The sequence below is a fragment of the Gracilinanus agilis genome, chromosome 4 (assembly GCF_016433145.1).
Source record: "Gracilinanus agilis isolate LMUSP501 chromosome 4, AgileGrace, whole genome shotgun sequence".
In the NCBI taxonomy this organism is placed as follows: Eukaryota; Metazoa; Chordata; class Mammalia; order Didelphimorphia; family Didelphidae; genus Gracilinanus; species Gracilinanus agilis.
In genome coordinates, this window is record NC_058133.1 from 387,938,642 (window position 1) to 387,959,011 (window position 20,370).

Genomic DNA, 20,370 nt, shown 5'->3' on the forward strand with positions numbered 1-20,370 from the left:
TATGTGGAGATGATAGTAAAATGTTTGGGAGCTGATGAGATCACCAAGAGAAATAGCATAGAGGAAGAAGAGAAGAGAGCCCAGGAGAGAACCTTTGAGGATACCTACAGCTAATGGGCTTGACTTGAAGATTCAGTAAAAGAGACTGAGGAATTGATCAGACAAGTAGGAGGAGAACCAGGAGAGAGCAGTGCTATGAAAAGAAATGTTTTGCATTTTTGTCTTTACAGTGTTATCTATAAGATGAGTCTAGATGATCTCAGAGATTTTTCAGCTAAATTAACCCCTGATTCTATGATTCATAAATTATATTAAAGCAGCTAGTTCAATCATGCATGATAGTCAAAAAGTCATATAGATACTGAAGAATATGTTTGCTTAAATGCTTTTAAAATTATCCTATTATATTGTGGTTGTTTTTTCCTCCATTAAAAAAAAAGATTGTATTTTGGCAATAATGTTCAGTTTTGCCTCATCATTAGTTTTTATTTCTTTGATTAGATTACAAGAGGAATACAAACCCTGCAAAACACAATAATACAGCAAGATAAGCGGCTGTCCAGAGTAATGTCCAATTGTGGTTCCTTCCATGTTACTCTCCTAGTGATGCATTTACTAAATGAAGAGGAAGTTAACATGTAAGTATTTTGAGATAAATATTTTCTTTACTATTCTTCCTCTAAGCTCTAATCATTACATAAGCACAGAAGAGAAAAAAGTAGAGTTGAACACCTCAAAAATAGATTAAAAGAATATTAATATTTAAAATTTTACTTTATTCAAATCATGATGACAGGAAAGTGATCTTACATTCTCTCAAACTTTGTCAGTGGAATGTAGACTTTTTTAGATCCTACCAAGGAGGAGAGGTTTTGAGTAGAGTTTGTTTAACAGAAAGTTTTTGTGACATTTGAGAGGAAATCAAGTTTCAATTTAGAGAGACTCATTACTTAGCCATAAGGAAATTATTTCTTTGCATAATTTAATAGACAGATACTTTTAACTAAAGTCATAGAGGATTTGTGATCATTGTGATTTGGAGATATTTGGAAAGATTTGAGGCATTGAAAGAATAAGCAGTTGTATAAACCATAGAGAATTGCAGAATGTTAGACATAGAATGGATCTTAAGAAAATTCCGGTATAATTGCCTTATTTTATGGTGAAGAAACTGAGAATCCAAGAAGTTAAGTGATTTGGTTTCTGTGACATTACTGTTTTTCTTCCTACTGTCTGTATCCCTTCCTCTTAGTCACCCTTGCCAGACCTTTAATCAGGTCTTGCTTGCTAACTGTGAGTGTCCCCTAGGACTCTGGGTCCTGGAACCTTGTCTCTTTTCTCTCTATACTAATTCCTTTGGTCTATCAAGAGATCTCTTGGATTCAGTTATCTCTATGCAAATGATTCTCAGATCTTTTCCCAGCCTTAACTTCTCTCCTGACCTTCATACTTCCATCTCCAGCTATCTATATTAGTTGGTCAGTCAGTAAACATTTACTAAGTGCCTACTGCGCGTCAGATACTGCTAAACAATGGGGATATAGAAAGAGGAAAAAGACAGATCTCATAATATAATGGGGGACAATACAAGAAAACAAGTGGGTACAGAGTAAATAGAAAGTAATTAAGAGAAAGAAGGCACAGGAATTAAGAGGACTTGGGAAAGGCTTTAAGTAGAAGAGGACTTTAGTTGGGATTTGGAGGAAGCCAGGGAAATCAGCAGGCAGAGATGGAAAAGGCTAGCTGACATGGGGGACAGTCAGGAAACCAGTGACTTCTTCAACATCCCACTTTCTATAAGAAGGCTTTTTCAGTCTTCCTTAATCTTAGAGCCTTTCCTCTGAGGTTACCTCCCATTTATCCCATATACATCTTGTTTGTACATCTTGTTTTCATGATTTTTTCCCCCCATTAACCTCAGAGTTCTTAAGTAGAGGCTGTGTTTCGCCTTGCTTTGTATTTCCAGTGCTTAGCACAGTGCTTAGAACATAGTGAGTGTTTAATAAATGCTTGTGCATTGACTGATTGTATTATTGCTGATTTTATATGATAGTAGAAAGAGATAAAGAATTTCTTTACTACATATTTATTTTAATATAGATTTACTATGGGTAAAAAATATGAGAAATGCTCAAAGAATAGAACGGAAACTTAGAAGTTATCTAGTAAAATTGAGTAATTTTCTAGATGAGAGAATTGTATCTCCCAAAAGTAAAGCGCTTTGTTCTTGGTGAAACACTTTGCCAGTGGCACATGCAGGATTTCCACTTATGTTCCATACGTTTGTTACTGGCTTCAGTATAGACTTGATTATTAAACCACCATAATTTGAGTTTTACTATAGTTCTAATTTCCTATTTAAAAAATTTATAGTACTTTTACTTTGGAATGTACTACCATTTTAAATTTTTTTCTTTGAAATTTCTTTGAAATGAATTTAAGACAAAAGGATATTTTAAACAAAACCTTAATTCAAAATATAGATGAACTGGGGAAAAGAGGATTGAATGCATATTATCTGATATTAAAGAAATAGCTAGGATGCAACTGATCCTATTTTCACCTGTGCTTTCCCAAAAGAATCAGTCCCTTTAAAATAACTTATTAAACTTACCAGAATTACTATGTAATCATATCCTATTATATATCATATATATTCACTATAAAGACTCATGAATGCTTCTTAACAAATATTGACTTGGTAAGTTTTAGTTTGTTGACCTTGATAAAGATAAGTTCGAAGTATAAAATGATTTGGAAGATTTTTTAAATAAAATAAGAAAATTTGCTATTTACAAAGTAATACTGAACACATGAATGTGATTCCAAAATAATTAGATTGGTTCTGTGAGTCCTCTAACAAGCCCAATTTTATAATTATTCCAAAATCAATACTGACTTGGGTCATTAGTAGGAAGTATGAAACACCCACTGATTGAAAGTTAGCATTGATTATCCTTTTTCACATATTTGACATAGAACTACATAAATAACTTATTCAAAGAAATGTAAAATAATCTCAGATGTAGTCAGTCTTGAAAGGCAGTAACTATTTATTTACTGGATAATGCCTGCCCTCTAGTGACACTTTTTAGAAAATCTATCCTGAGTACTGTACATGTAGTAATAAATAAGCTATATATACAAATAATTTTGTTTAGTATTGAAAAGAACTGATTTCTCCTACCAAAAACACTACAGGTTTAAAACTGAAGAAGATAGAGTTAGTTTACCTGTATTAGATGTTGATTGAAATAAGTGAAATACGGCACAACCTCCTTTTTTAAATACTGGCATTCTTAGACATAGATTTGACATTCACTTTGTAGAATAATTAATAGAACCAAGTTTTTTTTTTAGACTGTGAGTATAATGAATTTAAAACTGAGAAGGACATAAGAGATCACTTAATTCACTCTCTCCCCTTTTACACAGATGAGTAAATCAAAACCTGTAGAAGTTCAAAATCTTCCCCAAAGTCATATAAATTGCAAGTGGCAAAACCAAGATTTGGACTCAGGTCTTGAAATCCAGTGCGCTTTCCACTGTTCTATTCTGTATTTAGAGTATTTTTATAAGGGATATATTTATATTTACTTATTATAGTTGAATCAAGTTAATAATGACAAGAGTCCATTGTATTAGTCATGAGTTAGATATGAGTTATGGTTTTTAATAGTTTAGGTTCATAATGTAAATGTGTAGTCAGTAATTTCTGAACAATTTGATTTTTAGAAATGATTCTGAGGTGAAAATGGTTGGTAGGTATGATAATGACTCATGCCAGATTTTCAAGTTACATCTCTTGAAATTATAACTTTTCTTTTATCTGACTTTTATATTTTTTTTTCTCTTACCAGAGGTATAGATGCTCTTTTGGAGATAAAAACATTAATAGAAGAAATACTACAAGGAAAAGATTTAAATTTGCCCTTTCAAGGAGTTGGCAATTTTGGAAATCAGGTTGGATTTGTGAAATTGGCAGAAGGAGATCATGTACCTGTACTTCTAGAGATAGCAGGTAAAAAATAACCTCAGTAATGGAGATTCAGAATGGATCTCTGAAACTTCACTAGTCTATAAAAATAACAAAGCCAATGATACATACATAACTCAGTGGAATTGCTTGTTAGCTCCAGGAGGGGGAAGGGCAGAGGGGTGGGAAAAATCATGAATCATGGAACTATGGAAAAATATTTTAAATAAAACAAAACAAAAAAATTGTGATACACAACACGCACAAAATAAAATGAAATAACAAAGTCCTATCAATTAAAATACATTTAAAATATTCTACATGATTTCACTGGGAACCAATATACCTGTATTTTTATAATCACGTGCTGCTTTTTTTTATTGGGTATTAGGGAAAACAAGGAAGTAAATATCCTGTAGTTGAGGGGACTAAAAGCTTGTCATTTTTTTGTTGTTTGTTTTTTTTTTAAAAACCTCAGACCTATAAACCAGACTGATTCTGGAGTAAACTGATGATAGGGGTAGATTGGAGTACTCTTGAAGATCTCACTTGAATTTAAAGTATGTAATGGAGGATTATTATGGAATAAAACTATAAAAAAGTTAGGATCCAGAATATAGAGGTCCTTAGAAGCTAGGCTTCGAGTTTTGTATATTTTTCTGAAGTCAACAAAGACCTGCTAGCAAGTCAGTGATATGTCTTAACCTGTGCTTTAGAAACATATGAGCACCTGTTTGGCGAGCTCTGCAATGTCCTGCTCTGATCTTTCACTGTGATGTGAAATGTTACTGAGTTTCTAAAGTCTTGGCATCTTTTACCATGCTGGAAACTTGTCAGATATAGTTGTATCTATATCTAACAATAGACTAAATGTGCTTGTCAAAGACCAAAGCTAAGCATGGAAAGGTTGTTCACCAGTACTTGGCTTCCAGGGACATGAATTCTTTGATCATTGCAACATAGTTGTCTTAAAGCTAAACTTATACTTTAGGACTGAGATGATGAAGAATATGTTGGAAAATAATTGCTTAGGTTTGAAGAAAATAAAGAAGTGTGAAGGCTGCTGAGAAACCTTATGCATATATATATATATTATGGCTATCTTTTCTATTTGTCTATATTTGGACAGAAAATAATTAGTATTTGATATGGGAAGCAGAGGTCAAAATTAACATTGAATTAGAAGGCTAAACATTAAAAGATGTTGCAAACAGTTATAATAGCTTCAACCTGACTTATTCAAACAAGCCCCTTCCAAAGGAAATGGACAGAGGAAAAAATATTGGCCTTTTTTTAATCACTCTTTTGCAAATGTTTGACTGATAAAAAGCAATTACTGCCATGAGGAGGCTAAAGGAATCTAGAAACTACCTATTCTAGCAAGCACTTAACTAACCTTCTTGCCAAGCAAATTGAAATGGGAACCAATGAAAACAACAGTTTAGAATACAAATATTTTGAAAACTATACAGGGGGAATTATAGAAAATTATTTCTTATATCAATTTATAACAACAAATAGCATTAGAAATGAAAATAAATGTATAGAAATTTAACTTGAGGCTTATCTAAACCACTGCATCCCAAGAGTTTTGACAGATGAAACTGAAAGATAAATATATACAAAATGGAATATATCTGTCAAAACTTCTATAATGATCTATTTTCATTTGTAGTAAAAGCAAAACCGTAGTTTTTGAACCCCACCATTTTAGATCCTAATGTGGAGAGAACATTAGTAACTAGTAACATATATAGACTTTTTCATTTAATCAACATTTATCAAATGTTTATCATACAAAGGGTACTAGTATGTTAGGTTGTATAGGCTATAAATATGAATAAAATACACTTTCCTCAAGAAATTTCTTCTGGTGCATTTAACATGTACAATGATAAGTTAGATATATCAATAATTCTAACAGAAGACAATCCCTTTTAACATGCCTTCTGATCCAACTATTCTACTTAATCTACTCTGAAAAGTTATCATTGATATCCTAAATGCTAATTCCAGGGGCTTTTTTTTGTCCTTGTCCTCTCCTGCCTACTTATAGTTTTGATACTGATAATTTGATACTTATAAAAAGAAGCTCCTTCTTCCTATATTATCTTTCATTCCTTCCTAAATCTTTCTTGAACAATGTATTCCATTTTCTATCCCTTCATTTGCAAGGCAATTTTCTATTCCTCATTCCCTCCCACCTCATTTTCACTTTCCAAGGCCTTTTCTTTATTCAAATCTCAACTGAATTGCACTTCTACTGTGCTGTGATACTTTCCTTGATATCTTTAGTTCTTAGTACTTCAGACTTTCTTTGAGTTCTTTATCTAGGCTGGAGGCCTCAAAGTTCTTTTTTTTTATCAGTTATATACTGGGAAAACACACACACACACATACACACACACAGAGTAAATAAATTACCTTATAACAAAGGAAATCAAGAGAAACTTGTCTCATTGGGGTAAGAAGAGAAAGTAGTGCAGGTAGCACAGCATTGTGGGAACCAGCAAAACTTGGACCAGGCTATTCAACCAGAAGCAACAGAAGCCCAGCCTGAGCCATTTGACACAGCTGTAGGAGCCAGAGAGGTCAGCATGGGGGACTAGCCTAGTCTGAGCCACTCGACACAGGCAGTGAAGGCAGAGGGTTGGAAACAACACCCTTCAATGTGTAAAAGTGAAATTTGGGAGATGCCATCTTTAAATGTATATATATATATATATATATATATATATATATATATATATATATATATATATATATATATATGTATTTTCTGGACACGGGGAAATTATCAAACTACATTTCCCGTGGTCCAACGGGTTTCTGGTTCTGGTTCTTTGGGCATGGGGAGGCCTACGTCTCGATGCAGAGAAGAGTTTAAATCTCCTGGGTTAGGAGGGAGTGGCTTCTTGACCGGCAGACTCGGGAGGAGACAGGAGACAGTAATGGCGAGGGCGGCGGTTTTGAATTCTTACAAGCATGTGGTCTAATAACTTTATCTATCAACATGGCTTTAATTAAATTACTAATATATATATATATTTATAGCAGCCTTTATCATTTTTAATATTTATAATTGTAGTAGCAGAGCACCTAAGACAGCAAAATGGCAGGGCCCAGAGCAGGGAGTCTCCCCAGCCCAAACCACTTATAAGGGGCAAGGAAGCAGCAAAGCTGCTAGCCCAACCCATGAAACAACAAGGGAATTGATAACATGGGGAGCTGAACAAAACAGCTCCCCAGAGCAAGCCAGAAAATCCATCCTCTAGGCCATGGGTTGGCAACCTTTTTGGCCATGAGAGCCATAAATGGGTGCGGAAGGAGGAGGATGGAAGCAGAAGGCACTGGAATATGGAGCGGGGGCTGAAGGCCCCCCTGGGGCACATCCTGGGGCTCTGCCTGGACTGGCAGGTCGGGAGGTGGAGCCAGATATGGCTCAAGAGCCATACGTTGCCGACCCCTGCTCTAGGCAGACACACTAGGAAACAAAGGCAGCTGGCCCTACCCCAAGTACCAGAGAAGAATACTCTGAAACCTTGGAGTAGTGTTCCCTCTACTCCAGGAATAATGAAGAACCTCAATAGATGGATAAGGTAATGGGGAAAAAATAACTTGAAAGTTGAAAAAGAGAAAGAAAAAACCTGACCCTAGAAAGTTACTTTAGTGACAGCAAAGACCAAAATATGAACTCAGAAGAGAACGATGCTGAAAAGGAAACATGAAGCATCAAAAGAAAGTGTGAAAGGATGTCAGGCCCCAAAAGAACCCATAGAAGAACTTGAAGAGAAGTTAAAAAAATTCAATAAGAAGTGACAGAAAAATTCAACAGCTGGAGAAAATTTTACTAAAAAATTCACCCCCAAACTAGAATAGTCTAAAAGAAAATGGAGGTTCAAAAATAAAATTGAAGAAATCATCAGGGAAAAACTGCTTTGATATCCTCAAACAAGATGGGAAAAATAGAAATTGAGAGAATCCATTAATCACCTTTGGAAGGAGACCCCAAAATAAAATGCCCCAGGACTATTACAGCCAAATTCCAGAACTCTCAGGCCAAGGAAAAAGTGCTGCATGCTGTCAGAAGAAAACAACTCAAATATGGGATCAAAGTCCTTTCATCAGCATTGTCATTTATCTTTCCATCTCTCCCGTATGCTTCAGACCACCTAACCTATTCTGTCTTTTCATAGTTGTGCAGCTGAGGGGGAATTCTGACTTCTAGGAGTCCTTTTATCCCTTCTCAGGCTTCTTGACAAGGGGTCATGTAGTGGACGGGTGAATTACTTCCTTGCTGAACTGAGTTTAGCTTCTTGCAGGATGTGTGATGTCTTGTTTGACATGCCAATCTTTTGAGTGGATTTTTCAACCAGAGCATTCAGTGGCAATGCTGGGTCCTCAGATGAGGGGACTCCTATTGCTGCCCCTGATTCTGAGACTTTGATATTTGGTAGGACTTTAGATGATTGTAATAGATTTCTTAGTTTTACTGTTTGTCTGAGTCTTTCTATCTTAGACTTTTCATTTACCTTCAATCAGGAAAAATGGATATAAAAGAGAAACAGACATTATATATTCTTGGATATTATGGCAGAGTGGGAGATAGGGACCTTTACTCCTTACCTACTTAATGACTTGTACCAATTTTCTTACTTGAAATTTCCTTACTTGAAATCTACCAGGTAAGAGAATAATTCAGTTTCCAACTTAGTAAAGAACCCCTCCTTACATAATATGCCAATAGGAAACAGTCAAAGGATACCTTTGTAGGTATTGATGTATTGTAAACTATAGTAGCATGCCATGTTTTCAAGAATTGAATGGAAAACATGACCAGCTCCCTATTACTTATCTCTTAGAAGTAAGTGCAGCAAGAGGATGGAGAGGCTCAGAGGATGGAGAGCCAGGCCTAGAGGTCCTAAGTTCAAATCTGGCCTCAAATACTTCTCACTCTGTGACCTTGGGCAAGTCACTAAACCCCCATTGCCTGTAAACTTTACTGCTTATCTGCCTTGGAACCAATACAAAGTATTGTTTTTTTAAAATATAAGGTAAGGCTTTAAAAAACTGTTATTGCAGCTTTTTGAGAAACCTCTAGCCCATTGGAAAGGACGAAGCTGAAGAAAAAGTAGCTGGGATGCAGCCATGTTGTTTAGAATAGGCATTAGGTTTCTTAAGAGATCTGGGTTTGAATCTTGGCTCTGTTACAAACTGATCTTGAACAAATTACTTCACCTGAGGGACAGCTAGATGGCTTATTGGATAGAGAGCCAAGCCTAGAGATGGGGAGCTCCTGCATTCAAATCTGGCCTCAGACACTTCCTGGCTGTGTGACTCTGGGGAAGTCACTTAACTCCTTTTGCCAGCCCTTACCACTCTTCTGCCTTGGAACCAATGCACATTATTGTTTCTAAGATGGAAGGTGAAGGTTTAAAAAAATTACTTCATCTGTCTAGTAGGTCTGGGATGGGCAGGTTATCCATCACATGAGAAGTTAACCTCTGAGGTTCTTTCTTATGCCAGAATTTTGTAATCCTGACTATTCTTATCTATACCTTTCTTTGTACCTAACATCACATATATTTCTTCTTCCACCTGTCTCCCTCCCTTTGACTAAAATATTTTGGCTAATCCTTGAACCATTTGTATTCCTTGACTTGCAGTTTTATTGTCTTTTTTAATTTGGATAAAACATCTAGAAATGAAACTTATGGTTATACTCAGTTATAATCCATATGCCCTTCCCAAGAACATAGCCTAAGAGAAGAAAATACCAGGCTTAGGTCTTATTTTATGTGAAGTCAAGGTCTTTGAACTCCAGAAATATTTCTTATTAGGCATTTATTATTCTTTTTCAAAGGCTGCTAACAACACCCAGAATTCCATCCATTCCTTGAAAATATTCTCTCAGAGAGGGTTCCTAGTATTGATGAAAGAACTTTTGTACTCTGAAGAATTTGAAATCACACCATACTTTATGCATAGGCACCAAAGGATTTTGATATGTTAGCAAAGGCCAATTATGGCAATAGCACTATAATTACCCTCAAGGTCGTATGTGTTGAAATACTGTTGTCTTTATAATTAGGGTATCCCAAAAGTCTTAATGCAAGCTTAAACTTTAATAACTAAATGTGTGTATATAGTATATATACATGCCTATATATATGTAACACATCCATACATATATGCATGTATATACATTTGTGTATAGATTTGTATGCATATATGTGTGTGTATATATATGTATGTACGTATGGACATACAGGACAATTAGGAACCTCTAACGAAGGCAGATTTGTTTTTCTTTGGGGAAAAAAAAGCAAACTGATATTCTATCATTTTACATGAGAAGAAATGGAAGTGTTTTATATTTTCTTCATAATATATAGTGATGAGTAATATTCAGAATGATGATCCCAAGGCTTTTTTACTCAATAATATAATTTTAACATAAATTTGTTATATTTTTTAAAATTTGTACTCTATGAATATGATAGGGACTCCCAAGTGAGAAAACACCTTAAACCAATCAATGCAAGTTGGCATTTTATTTGGAAATCTTAAGGGAGTTGCTCTGAGGACTAAGAGGTAGAGTGACTTGCTAGGCTCATAGGAGTCAAGATAGTGGAGTAACAGAAAGAAATGTAGCTTGGCATCCCCTGTCATGACTTTATAGAGATCTAGAAAGCAAATTGAACTGAATTCTGTTTGAAAAATCAAAAATAAATTCAGTGAGTCATTTTTCTAGCTTAGGTTGGATTAAGAAAATAAGAGATTTGTAGATACTGGAGATGAGTTGTACCTAGGAGTGTCTTATGTCCAATGCCCAGGGACTGAAAAGATATCTTGAGTCAGAGCATTCCTGAATTAACCTGGTATACAGAAATGGGTGCCATTTGGTAGCTCTGTCTTCCAATACCCCATTCTGAATTACATGAAATGAAGATATTGAGAGGGCACTTATCCCTAGAGGTGATAGAGTAGAACAGTCATGATTGTTTCCTAGTTGTGTCCTAACGGAAAAAATTCAGGAGCAAATGGTAAATATGTGTCTCTGATCCCAGGAGCAGATTAGGGACTCACTTTTAGTCACCAACTCAGGCTGAAGCTTTGTTGTCGCCATTGAGTCATTTTTAGTCATATCCAATTCTTTGTGACCCCATTTGGAGTTTTCTTGACAAAGATACTGGAGTGGTTTGCCATTTCCTTCTCTAGCTCATAGCTGAGGAAACTTGAGGCAAATAAGGTTAAGTGACTTCCCCAGTATCACACAGTGAGTAAGTGTCTTAGGCTGGACTTGAACTCAGGGTGGAACATGGGCAATAATTAGCATAAGGGACTAAGGGGTGGCCAGATTGCTAGAGGGAATAACCAGTGAGAGATGTCATGACCACTCAGAGAAGAGAATCTTAGGAGGAAGACTTAAATAATGATATTAATGCTATAGTAAATGCTGCAGAATGATCCAGAAAGATCAGAACTAAGAAAAGTCTGTTAGATTTGGGAGATAAGAAATGAGAGTAATTTTAGAAAGAATAGTTGGAGTTAAGTAACAATGCTAAGAAATGAGTGAGGAGAGGAAGAGGAAACAAAGCAAGTTGTTGGTAGCTTCTTCTAGGGGTTTGCCTGTAGAAAGGAGGAGAAATATCAATATCAACCTTTATCTTGAGGATCAAGTGGAGTGCTTCAGTACTTCTGTACTCTGATAAATCCATGATCTAGTCAAAGTGGGGACTCTTTATCAACATAGACTTCTTCTATAGAGGTCTTCTCAACCTTTGGAAAATTTATAAATCCCAGTCTTTTTATTTTGCTTTCTAGTTGTTTGATAATTTATATTTTAATTAATTTTTAAAGTATTTTTCCATAGTTAGATGATTCATGTTCTTTCCCTCCCCTCTTTCCTCCTCCCTCTTGGAGGTGACAAGCAATTCCACTGAGTGTACATGTATTACCATTCAATAACTATTTTCATTTTATTCATTTTTGTAACAGAGCAATCTTTTAAAACCAAAACTACAAATCATATATCCATATAAACAAATGATAAATCATATATTTTTCTTCTGCATTTCTACTCCCACAGTTCTTTCTCTTGATATAGATAGCATTCTTTCTCATAAGTCCCTCAGTATTGTCCTGGATCACTGCATTGCTTTTAGTAGCAAAGTTGATTACATAAGATCATCCCATAATGTTTCAGTTACTGTGTATAATGTTCTCCTGGTTCTGCTCATTTCACTCCATCAGTTCATAGAGAACATTCTAGTTCATACAGAAATCTATCAATTTGTCATTCCTTAAAGCACAATAGTGTTCTATCACCATCATATGCCATAATTTGTTTAGTCAATCAAGGGACACCCCATCATTTTATAAATTTTTTGCCACCACAAAGAGCGTGGCTATAAACATTTTTGTACAAACCTCTTTTTTTTTTTTAATCTCTTTGGAGTGTAAACCTAGTAGTGATATTGCTTTATCAAAGGGCGGGCGTTCTTTTAAAGCACTTTGGCCATAATTCCAAATTGCCTTCCAGAATGGTTGGATGAATTCACAACTCCACCAGCAATGCATTAGTGTCCCAATTTTGCCACATCCCCTCCAACATTTATTATTTTCCTTTACTGTCGTATTGGCCAGTCTGCTAGTTTGTTAGATGGTACCTCAGAGTTGTTTTGATTTGCATTTCTCAAATCAGAAGGGATTTAGAACACTTTCAAGTGATTATTGATAGTTTTGATTTCTTCATCTGAAAAACTACCTATTCATATCCCTTGTCAATTGGAGAATGGCTTGATTTCTTATACATTTGATTTAATTCTTTATACATTTGAATAATTAGACCAATGTCAGAGAATTTTGTTATAATTTTTTTCCCCAATTTGTTTCTTCCCTTCTACTTTTGGTTGCATTGGTTTTGTTTGTACAAAACCTTTTTAGTTTAACATAATCAAAATTGTTCATTTTACATCTTGTAATGTTCACTATCTCTTGCTTGTTTGTAAATTATTCTCTTTCCCATAGATCTGACAAGTATACTATTCTATGCTCACCTAATTTATTTATAATTTCCTTCTTTATCTTTAAGTCATTTACTCATTTTGAATTTATCTTGGTATAGGGTATAAGATATTGATCTAAATCTAATTTTCCCATACTGTTTTCCAGTTTTTGTCAAATAGTGGGTTCTTATCCCAAAAGCTGCCCAAAGCTGGGAACTTTGGGTTTATGGAACACTAACTTGCTGAAGTCATTTACCCTGTCTACTCTATTGATGAAGCCTTCTCTTAGCCATTACAATATTGTTTTGATGATCACTGCTTTATAGTACAATTTAAGAACTAGTACTGCTAGGCCCCCATCCTTCACATTTTTTTCTTTACTTTCCTTGATTTCTTGATTTTTTTTATTCTTCTAGATGAACTTTGTTATAATTTTTCTAATTCTATAAAAATTTTTTTTGGTAGTTTGATATGTATGGCATTGAATAAGTAAATTACTTTAGGTAGGATTGATATTTTTACTATATTAGCTTGTCCTACCCATTAGCAATTAATAATTTTTCCAATTGTTTAGATCTAGTTTTATTTGTATGAAAAGTGTTTTGTAGTTATGTTCATACAATTCCTGAGTTTGTCTTGGCAAATAGATTCTGAAATAGTTTATATTGTCTAGAGTGATTTTAAATGGAGTTTCTTTTTCTAACTCTTGCTGCTGAATTTTGTTGGAAATATATAGAAATGCTAATGATTTATGTGGGTTTATTTTGTATCCTGCAACTTTGCTATAGTATATTATTCCACTACCTTTTTATTTGATTTTTCTATGACCCTCTTAAGTATACCGTTATATCATCTGCTTTTCTGTATTTGTGATATTTTTATACCCTGGTGTCCTGTGCAGAGCTGGCACTCAGGGAGCTGCTCTGTTTCCCCTCCTACCAGTGCCCAAGGACATTTTTTGCATGCCCTATCCCTCTGAACAGCCATATTTATTTTTTGGTTCAATTTGTTTAATTCTGATCAAGGAAGGTTCAGGTGCCTAGTGTGGTTTTATTATCTATTTCCTCCTTAAGCTACTTTAGTTTCTCCTTTAAAAATCTGGATGTTATACCATTTGTTGCATATATGTTGAGTACTGATATTTCTTCATTATTTATTTACATTTTATCAAGATGTAATTTCCTTCCTTGTCTCTTTTAATCAAATCTATTTTTACTTTAGCTTTTTCTGAGATCATGATTGCTCCTCCTGCCTCCTTTGTCTCCACTGCAGCCCAATAGATTCTGCTCTAGTCCCTTATCTTTACTCTGTGTGTGTCTACCTGCCTCATGTATATTTCTTCTTTCTTAATTCACTCTGCTATCTGCTTCTGTTTTATGGGTGAGTTTATCCCATTCACATTCACAGTTATGATTACTGTCTGTATTTCCCTCCATTTTGACTTCTTCCTTTAATCCTGATCTTTCTCCTTTCACTCTTTCCCTTCTCTTCAGTGTTTTACTTTTAGTCAGTCTCCCCCTCCTTATATTATTCCCTTTGCCACCCCATCTCTTATTCTGCTCTTATTATAGGGTCTTTTTGTCAACCCCCCCAACCTCTCCCTCCCTTGTATTTCTCCCCTCCCCACCACCCTGTTTCTTATTCCTCTTCTACTTTTTACTTTCTTATCCCTTGATACTATATCTTTCTTAATGGAGCTTCTCAGTACATTAGCTTTCTTGGTTTCCATATTGAGCTGATAGTTTACTAAAATTCCCAGAAACTACCCCCCACCTCCAATAAAGCCCTTTATGTGGGATATATGGTTTTAGAGAAAAGAAAAATCCAAGGAAGTTATTTGATCCTTCATTATTTCTAGGTTTTCTAGACATTTTAATTCTGATTCTGATTGCAAATGCTATAGAATGATTAAGATGCAGATATTGGGGAAGGTCTCAGCGGTATATACCTTTTAAATATTATCTCATATCAGTTTTTCACAATAAAAATGTGGAATAACTGATGTTTATGTTACTTTTTTTTAACCTTCTTTCACAGAGATGTCATCAGATCCTGGCACATAGCTAGTACTTAACAAATGCTTGTTGTTTAATTGATTGATCCTCAGAACAGCTATGTATGGTAAATAGATAATGAAACTGAATAAGGAAACATACTTGAATAGTATGGAAGCTGCCACTTTTCAAATTCCTAGTCCTTTACTTAGGAAACATTGTTAATTGTTCTAGGATAGAGATGAACAGTTTCTTGCAAGTGGATACATTTCATAAGATAGTCTATCCATAGAAAAGAAAATGGATATAGATATATATCTTTCTTATTCTTAGCTGGTGTAATGCAAAAGTTGCAAGAGGGGTTTTTGCTCTTGCAAGGGGCCAACTGAAAACTTCTGGCAGTTGAGCCTTAGAATTCTGAGAGAGTTCAGTTGGTCCCTGATGCTTGAACAGAGCGGAAGGTTCAACCAGAACTCTATATTGGCTTTTGGTTTGCTTTGGCCTGTGCCTTGTCTTTGGACAATTTGTAGTGTTATGTAGAAATAGATGCACAACCCTATTAAACAGGCTAACCCTTGTGTAGAAACCACACTGGCTTATGCCATAATGGCCACTCAGGTGAACCCTCAAGTCTGGAGCTGTAAGCAAAGTGTCTGCCCACTTCAACCCCCACAAAGCAACTGCCAACTCCTCTCAACTGCCCCCTCACCCAAAGTTCTCCAGGGGGGTCCCCTGGAATTCTGGGTGAGGCTGTCCCTGTATCTTTGCAGGGATTCCATGCATCTATATCTACATAACAGTACCTAGCTAATTTCGCTGGACCTCTCCCTGACCTTCTCCATATTATTTCCCTGTTTCCCTGCCTGTTTTCCCGGGGCTCTGGGAGGCAGGGTGGCTTTTGGGCTTTTAGTGAAAAGACTTTGTGGGTTTAGTTTTCCCTAATAGGCAAGTAAGACATCCTTGAATTCAAACTATCCCTTTAATATACCCTCTATCTTAAAAGCAGCCAAATCTTCCCAGGCTGAGAGAGCAGGTTCTCTCTCAGTCTAAACCATTCCTGAGACCCTCCCCCATCTTGAGTTTCTCCCTAGTGGCTGTCAGAAACCCCAATTCCCTCTCTCTTTTCAGACCAATCTTGAAACATTAATAAACCCTTGGTTACCTAATTAAACCCTCTGGAGAATCTTGTGTTGAAGAATTAGGCAAGGGTGAAGGGGGAGGAATAATTCTCTTTATTTCTTGAGGGAAACTGGAGGCATCCATCTTGGGAGGAAGTAGTTGCCCAACACTTCCTCCTGAATCCCTTCAATTTCACTGACAGGGAGAAGCCTTGTGGTTCCTCCTTTGAGGACTTGAGAAACTGACAAGAAAGCCCTCAAGTCAAATTCAAACTACTTCTGACTGACCCTATTCCTTGGGTCTGTAAAAGTACCTTTCCTGCCTGGAAGGGTTCAGTCTATTACCCCAATATCTTCTGTCTCTAGCCTGGGTGTCTAAGTCTGTGTCAGCTGCCTCACCTGAACACCTCAGCCTGTACCCTTACCATCCTAATACCGCTTTATCCATTCCTCCCTAAACCCAGCCATCCCTTTCATTCCTTTCCTATCACCTCAACCACCTTTTACCCCTCCGTCACTCAGCAAGGGAAGGAGATCACCCCCCAACTCTAGTGTACCCCACATTTATCCATAACACTGGTTTCCCTCCATATACCTCCCTTTTCTCATCAGAAAGCCATCCCAGATAAAAAATGATTAAAACAAAAAGAAATAAGAGGAAGAGGAGGAAAAAAATCATTAAAACCAATCAGCAAGGTGGCTCAATGGATTGAGATCCAGATCTGTAGATGGGGGGCATTATGTTCACATCTGGCCTCAAATACTTCCTAGCTGTATGACCCTGGACACATCACTTCAACTCCATTGCCTAGCAGTTATTCCTATACATAGTATTATCTCTTAAGACAGAATGTAAAGATTTTAAAAAACTTTTTTAAACCACCAATGAATACAAAGAAAATAAAATCTGCAACATTTGTGGAATCTGGCCTTTGCAGAGGAGTAAGAAGAGATATCTTTTTATATTTTTTCTTTAGGACTAAGCTCATTTTTTATAATTTTGTAACCTTTACTTTCAGTTGTTTTGGGATTGTCCTTTCCCTTGACATGTTAGAGTAATTGTATATGACAATGGAATTTATTTTCATAGTAGAATCATAGGATGTTAGATTTGGAAGAAACCTTATTTTGTAGTCTGATTTTCTCAATTTATAATTCAGTTGGTCCGTCAACAACCATTAATTAAGTTATGTGCTAGATGTGAGGGAACTCTTAAAGACTTTATGATTGTCTGTATGAGTGAAATAACAGTCATTCAAATTAAAAGAAACAATTGTTCAGACTATCCTTTTTGTGTTAAAAGAAATAAATGTGTGTTTCTATAAATCATGGCAAAATGATAGATAAAATATTTTGTGTTTCCTCTTTCTTTCTTTAGAGGCAGCTAAGAGAACATTTCAAGAAAAGGGTATCATGGCAGGAGAAAACAGAAGTTTTAAGCCCCATTTAACTTTCATGAAACTGTCAAAATCACCAGAGCTCAGGAGAAAGGTGAGTTTTCATTTTTTAGATGATAAATTCACAACTCTGCAAATGAGGAACATGTCATAATAAGGAGCTCTAATTTTGTTCATATTTTTGTGAAATTTTCTTCCTAATATCCTTGGATTCCAAGGGACTTTGGGAATACAGATTGTAATGAATAAATTTGAGATTATTAATTTTGTATAAATTCTTATTGAATATCCTAAAAATTACAAACTTACAATTTTGTCTGTTCATAAGAATGACACAATTCAATTCTTTTTAAAGATACTATTTTAGAATACATGCAGTATAAAATTATTTGTTCAACATATAGTATTATGTAATCTGGAATGCTTTATTAAAATAAATTGATAGATTACTTTGTTCATTATCCTTTTTATTTGCTTTCAATTAGACTAACCTCTTCCTACTTATCTTAAACTTTATCCTAGAATAGCAAATGAATGGTGTTGGTAATATAATAAATTTTAAGATTTTTTTTGGTATTTCTGATATTGAATTTGAAGTAAGAGAACTGTTCAGAGCTTACTTACTTACTTGCTTATAATAACACATCTGTGTTATAAGGAAGAGGATTTTACTATGTCAGGTCTACAAGGGAGAGTGGCAGGAGGATAAAGATTCTGGAATGTTGGTAGTAAGTGGGTTGAGTCAGTTAACTAAGCTTTTTGCTGAGAGTCTCTCTCTGGTTTGGCCTGTAGAAGACTGGCTACTTTCCTTGGTGTTCATACTGCTTTAATCTCCCATCCTACCTGCTTACCTGCTACTTGCTATGATCTACTGAGTTCCTGGTGTGATCCTGAGTCTTTTGGACCAGCTGTCTGTAAAATCAAGTCTGGGGTCCTTATGGATCCAAGATCTTTCTTTGGACCTAGATAACTTGCCATAGACCACTTCTCTATTACCATCAAAAGGGGGGTGGTGTTTGGTTTAGTGTAGGTCTATCCAGTTTAGGGACTGGGATCTATTAGATAGTTAGGAGATCAGCATAGAGATCAATCTCTGTGAAGACTTCCTTGGAGGGAACAACTTTAGATCTGGTGAGAGGGTTAGGTAGTTGATATTACTTTAGGATTATCCAAATTCCCTTTCCACTTTTCCTTGTAATAATAAATCCAAAATCTATCCCTGTTATTGTCTGTGTGTGTTACCTCAGGGCAGGTCTTGTCTGTCTATCAACCTACAGTCATTCTACTGACACTGGTTTTGTTGACCTTCCCAAAACAGTTTAATCTTCTAATACTGGTGTAATTAAACATCCAATCCCATTCCCCAAACCCACTGACATTACAGTTTGGCTGAGCTAGAGGGTTTGAACCTGGGTTACTTTTGGGCAAGGCCTGAAGGAATTTTTCAAGCCTGAGTATCAGTGGTTCTCACAGGCAGTTAAGAGGGAACTGACAGAGTATAGAATTTTCACACTGGCTGCTAGAGGCTTATCAATCAAATTGAAGGGAGCTGTCCTTCAGCACTCCAGTCACATAGAATTTTAACCAAGGGCTGTCCATCATACCTAGCAGTTGCTGTCCAGCATTTCATCTAACTAGGAACTCTGATAGGATTCCCTCCCCCCCAAAGTGGCTGGAAATTACACAGAGGTATTTTTGTTCCCTGATTATTCTCGTTTCAATATTATAGTAATAATGTGGATAATGGAAATGATGTATGGTTATTTAATGATGATGCCTTATGTTTATGGTGATCCCAGAATTTTGTTAAAAGTTATTGGCTTGGGAAGTGATAAGATAGTGATGAAATTATCCATGCAGCCAGTATGTTCTTACATACCTATAATTTTGATGGTTTTGACTTGTGTATACAAATTTTGTTGGATTTTCATGGTTACTCTGTACAAAATCAAGAGTAGTTTTGCTATGGTGTTTAGGGACTCAGAATTGAAAGAGATGATGATATTGATGCAAGCAAAGATAGGTGCTATGGAATATAAGGATGGAATTTGTGCAAGGAGGATGGGACAAAAGGAAGAGCTGGAAGAGCTCTAGAAGCCACAAGTGAACATTTAAAATTTCATTTTCATTTAGAAAGCAGTTTTCTTTATATTCATATTAACAATACTTACTGGGCAAAAGTCCTATTAAAGTCAGCCTGGGGTTTGTTTGTTGAGAATTTTAGATTGTTTATCAAAGAAAATGATTCTTTATCAGAGATATTTTTTCTTGTTATCATAATTAAAAATTCCATGTAACAACACTGCATTTAATAAATTCACATTTGACTAGTTCTGCTATGTTTTACTCTGTCCATTCTTCCCATAAAATGTACTTAAAAATTTTCAAGAGGCCATAACCATCTATCTTTTAGGGAAGAAAATCATTTGCATCATGAAAATGTAAACTTAGCTAGGTCAATCTTTAATTATGTCTTTTTGGGTATTCTTTTCTAAAGTCATTTATATAACTCTTCAATGCTTTTCTATCCTTATATAATATTTGCCTGATGTTCTTCTTCGGATCTTCCAAAGAGGATCCCACATAGAATGCCAGAAGTTGGGAAGATCTAGGTTCAAATTTGGCCTCAGAAACTTCCTGGCTGTTTGATCCTGGAAGTCACTTATATAACTGTGATTGCCTAGCCTTTGCCACTCTTCTGTCTTAGATTTGATACTAGGGCAGAAGGGTAAAGTTTTAAAAAATAGTGCTTTACAGCATTTTTTCACATGTCTTCAGATAGTCTTGATTTTTTTTTTGGCTGAAAGCTGCCTGTTCATTTCCCTTAACCATTTATCCATTAGGGAATGACTGGTGGTCTTATAAATTTGATTC

At 35.6% G+C, this 20,370-nt stretch overlaps 1 protein-coding gene across 2 annotated transcripts in view; it reads left to right on the forward strand.

Annotated features, from left to right (window-relative positions):
- Positions 1-20,370, forward strand: part of AKAP7 (A-kinase anchoring protein 7) — a 176,848-nt gene that overhangs the window by 43,523 nt on the left and 112,955 nt on the right. For both annotated transcript variants that reach the window (XM_044676974.1, XM_044676975.1), the window contains exons 3-5: positions 502-638; positions 3,861-4,021; positions 17,478-17,590. In XM_044676974.1, coding sequence (XP_044532909.1) covers positions 502-638; positions 3,861-4,021; positions 17,478-17,590 — 411 coding nt within the window. The remainder of the gene's footprint in view (positions 1-501; positions 639-3,860; positions 4,022-17,477; positions 17,591-20,370) is intronic.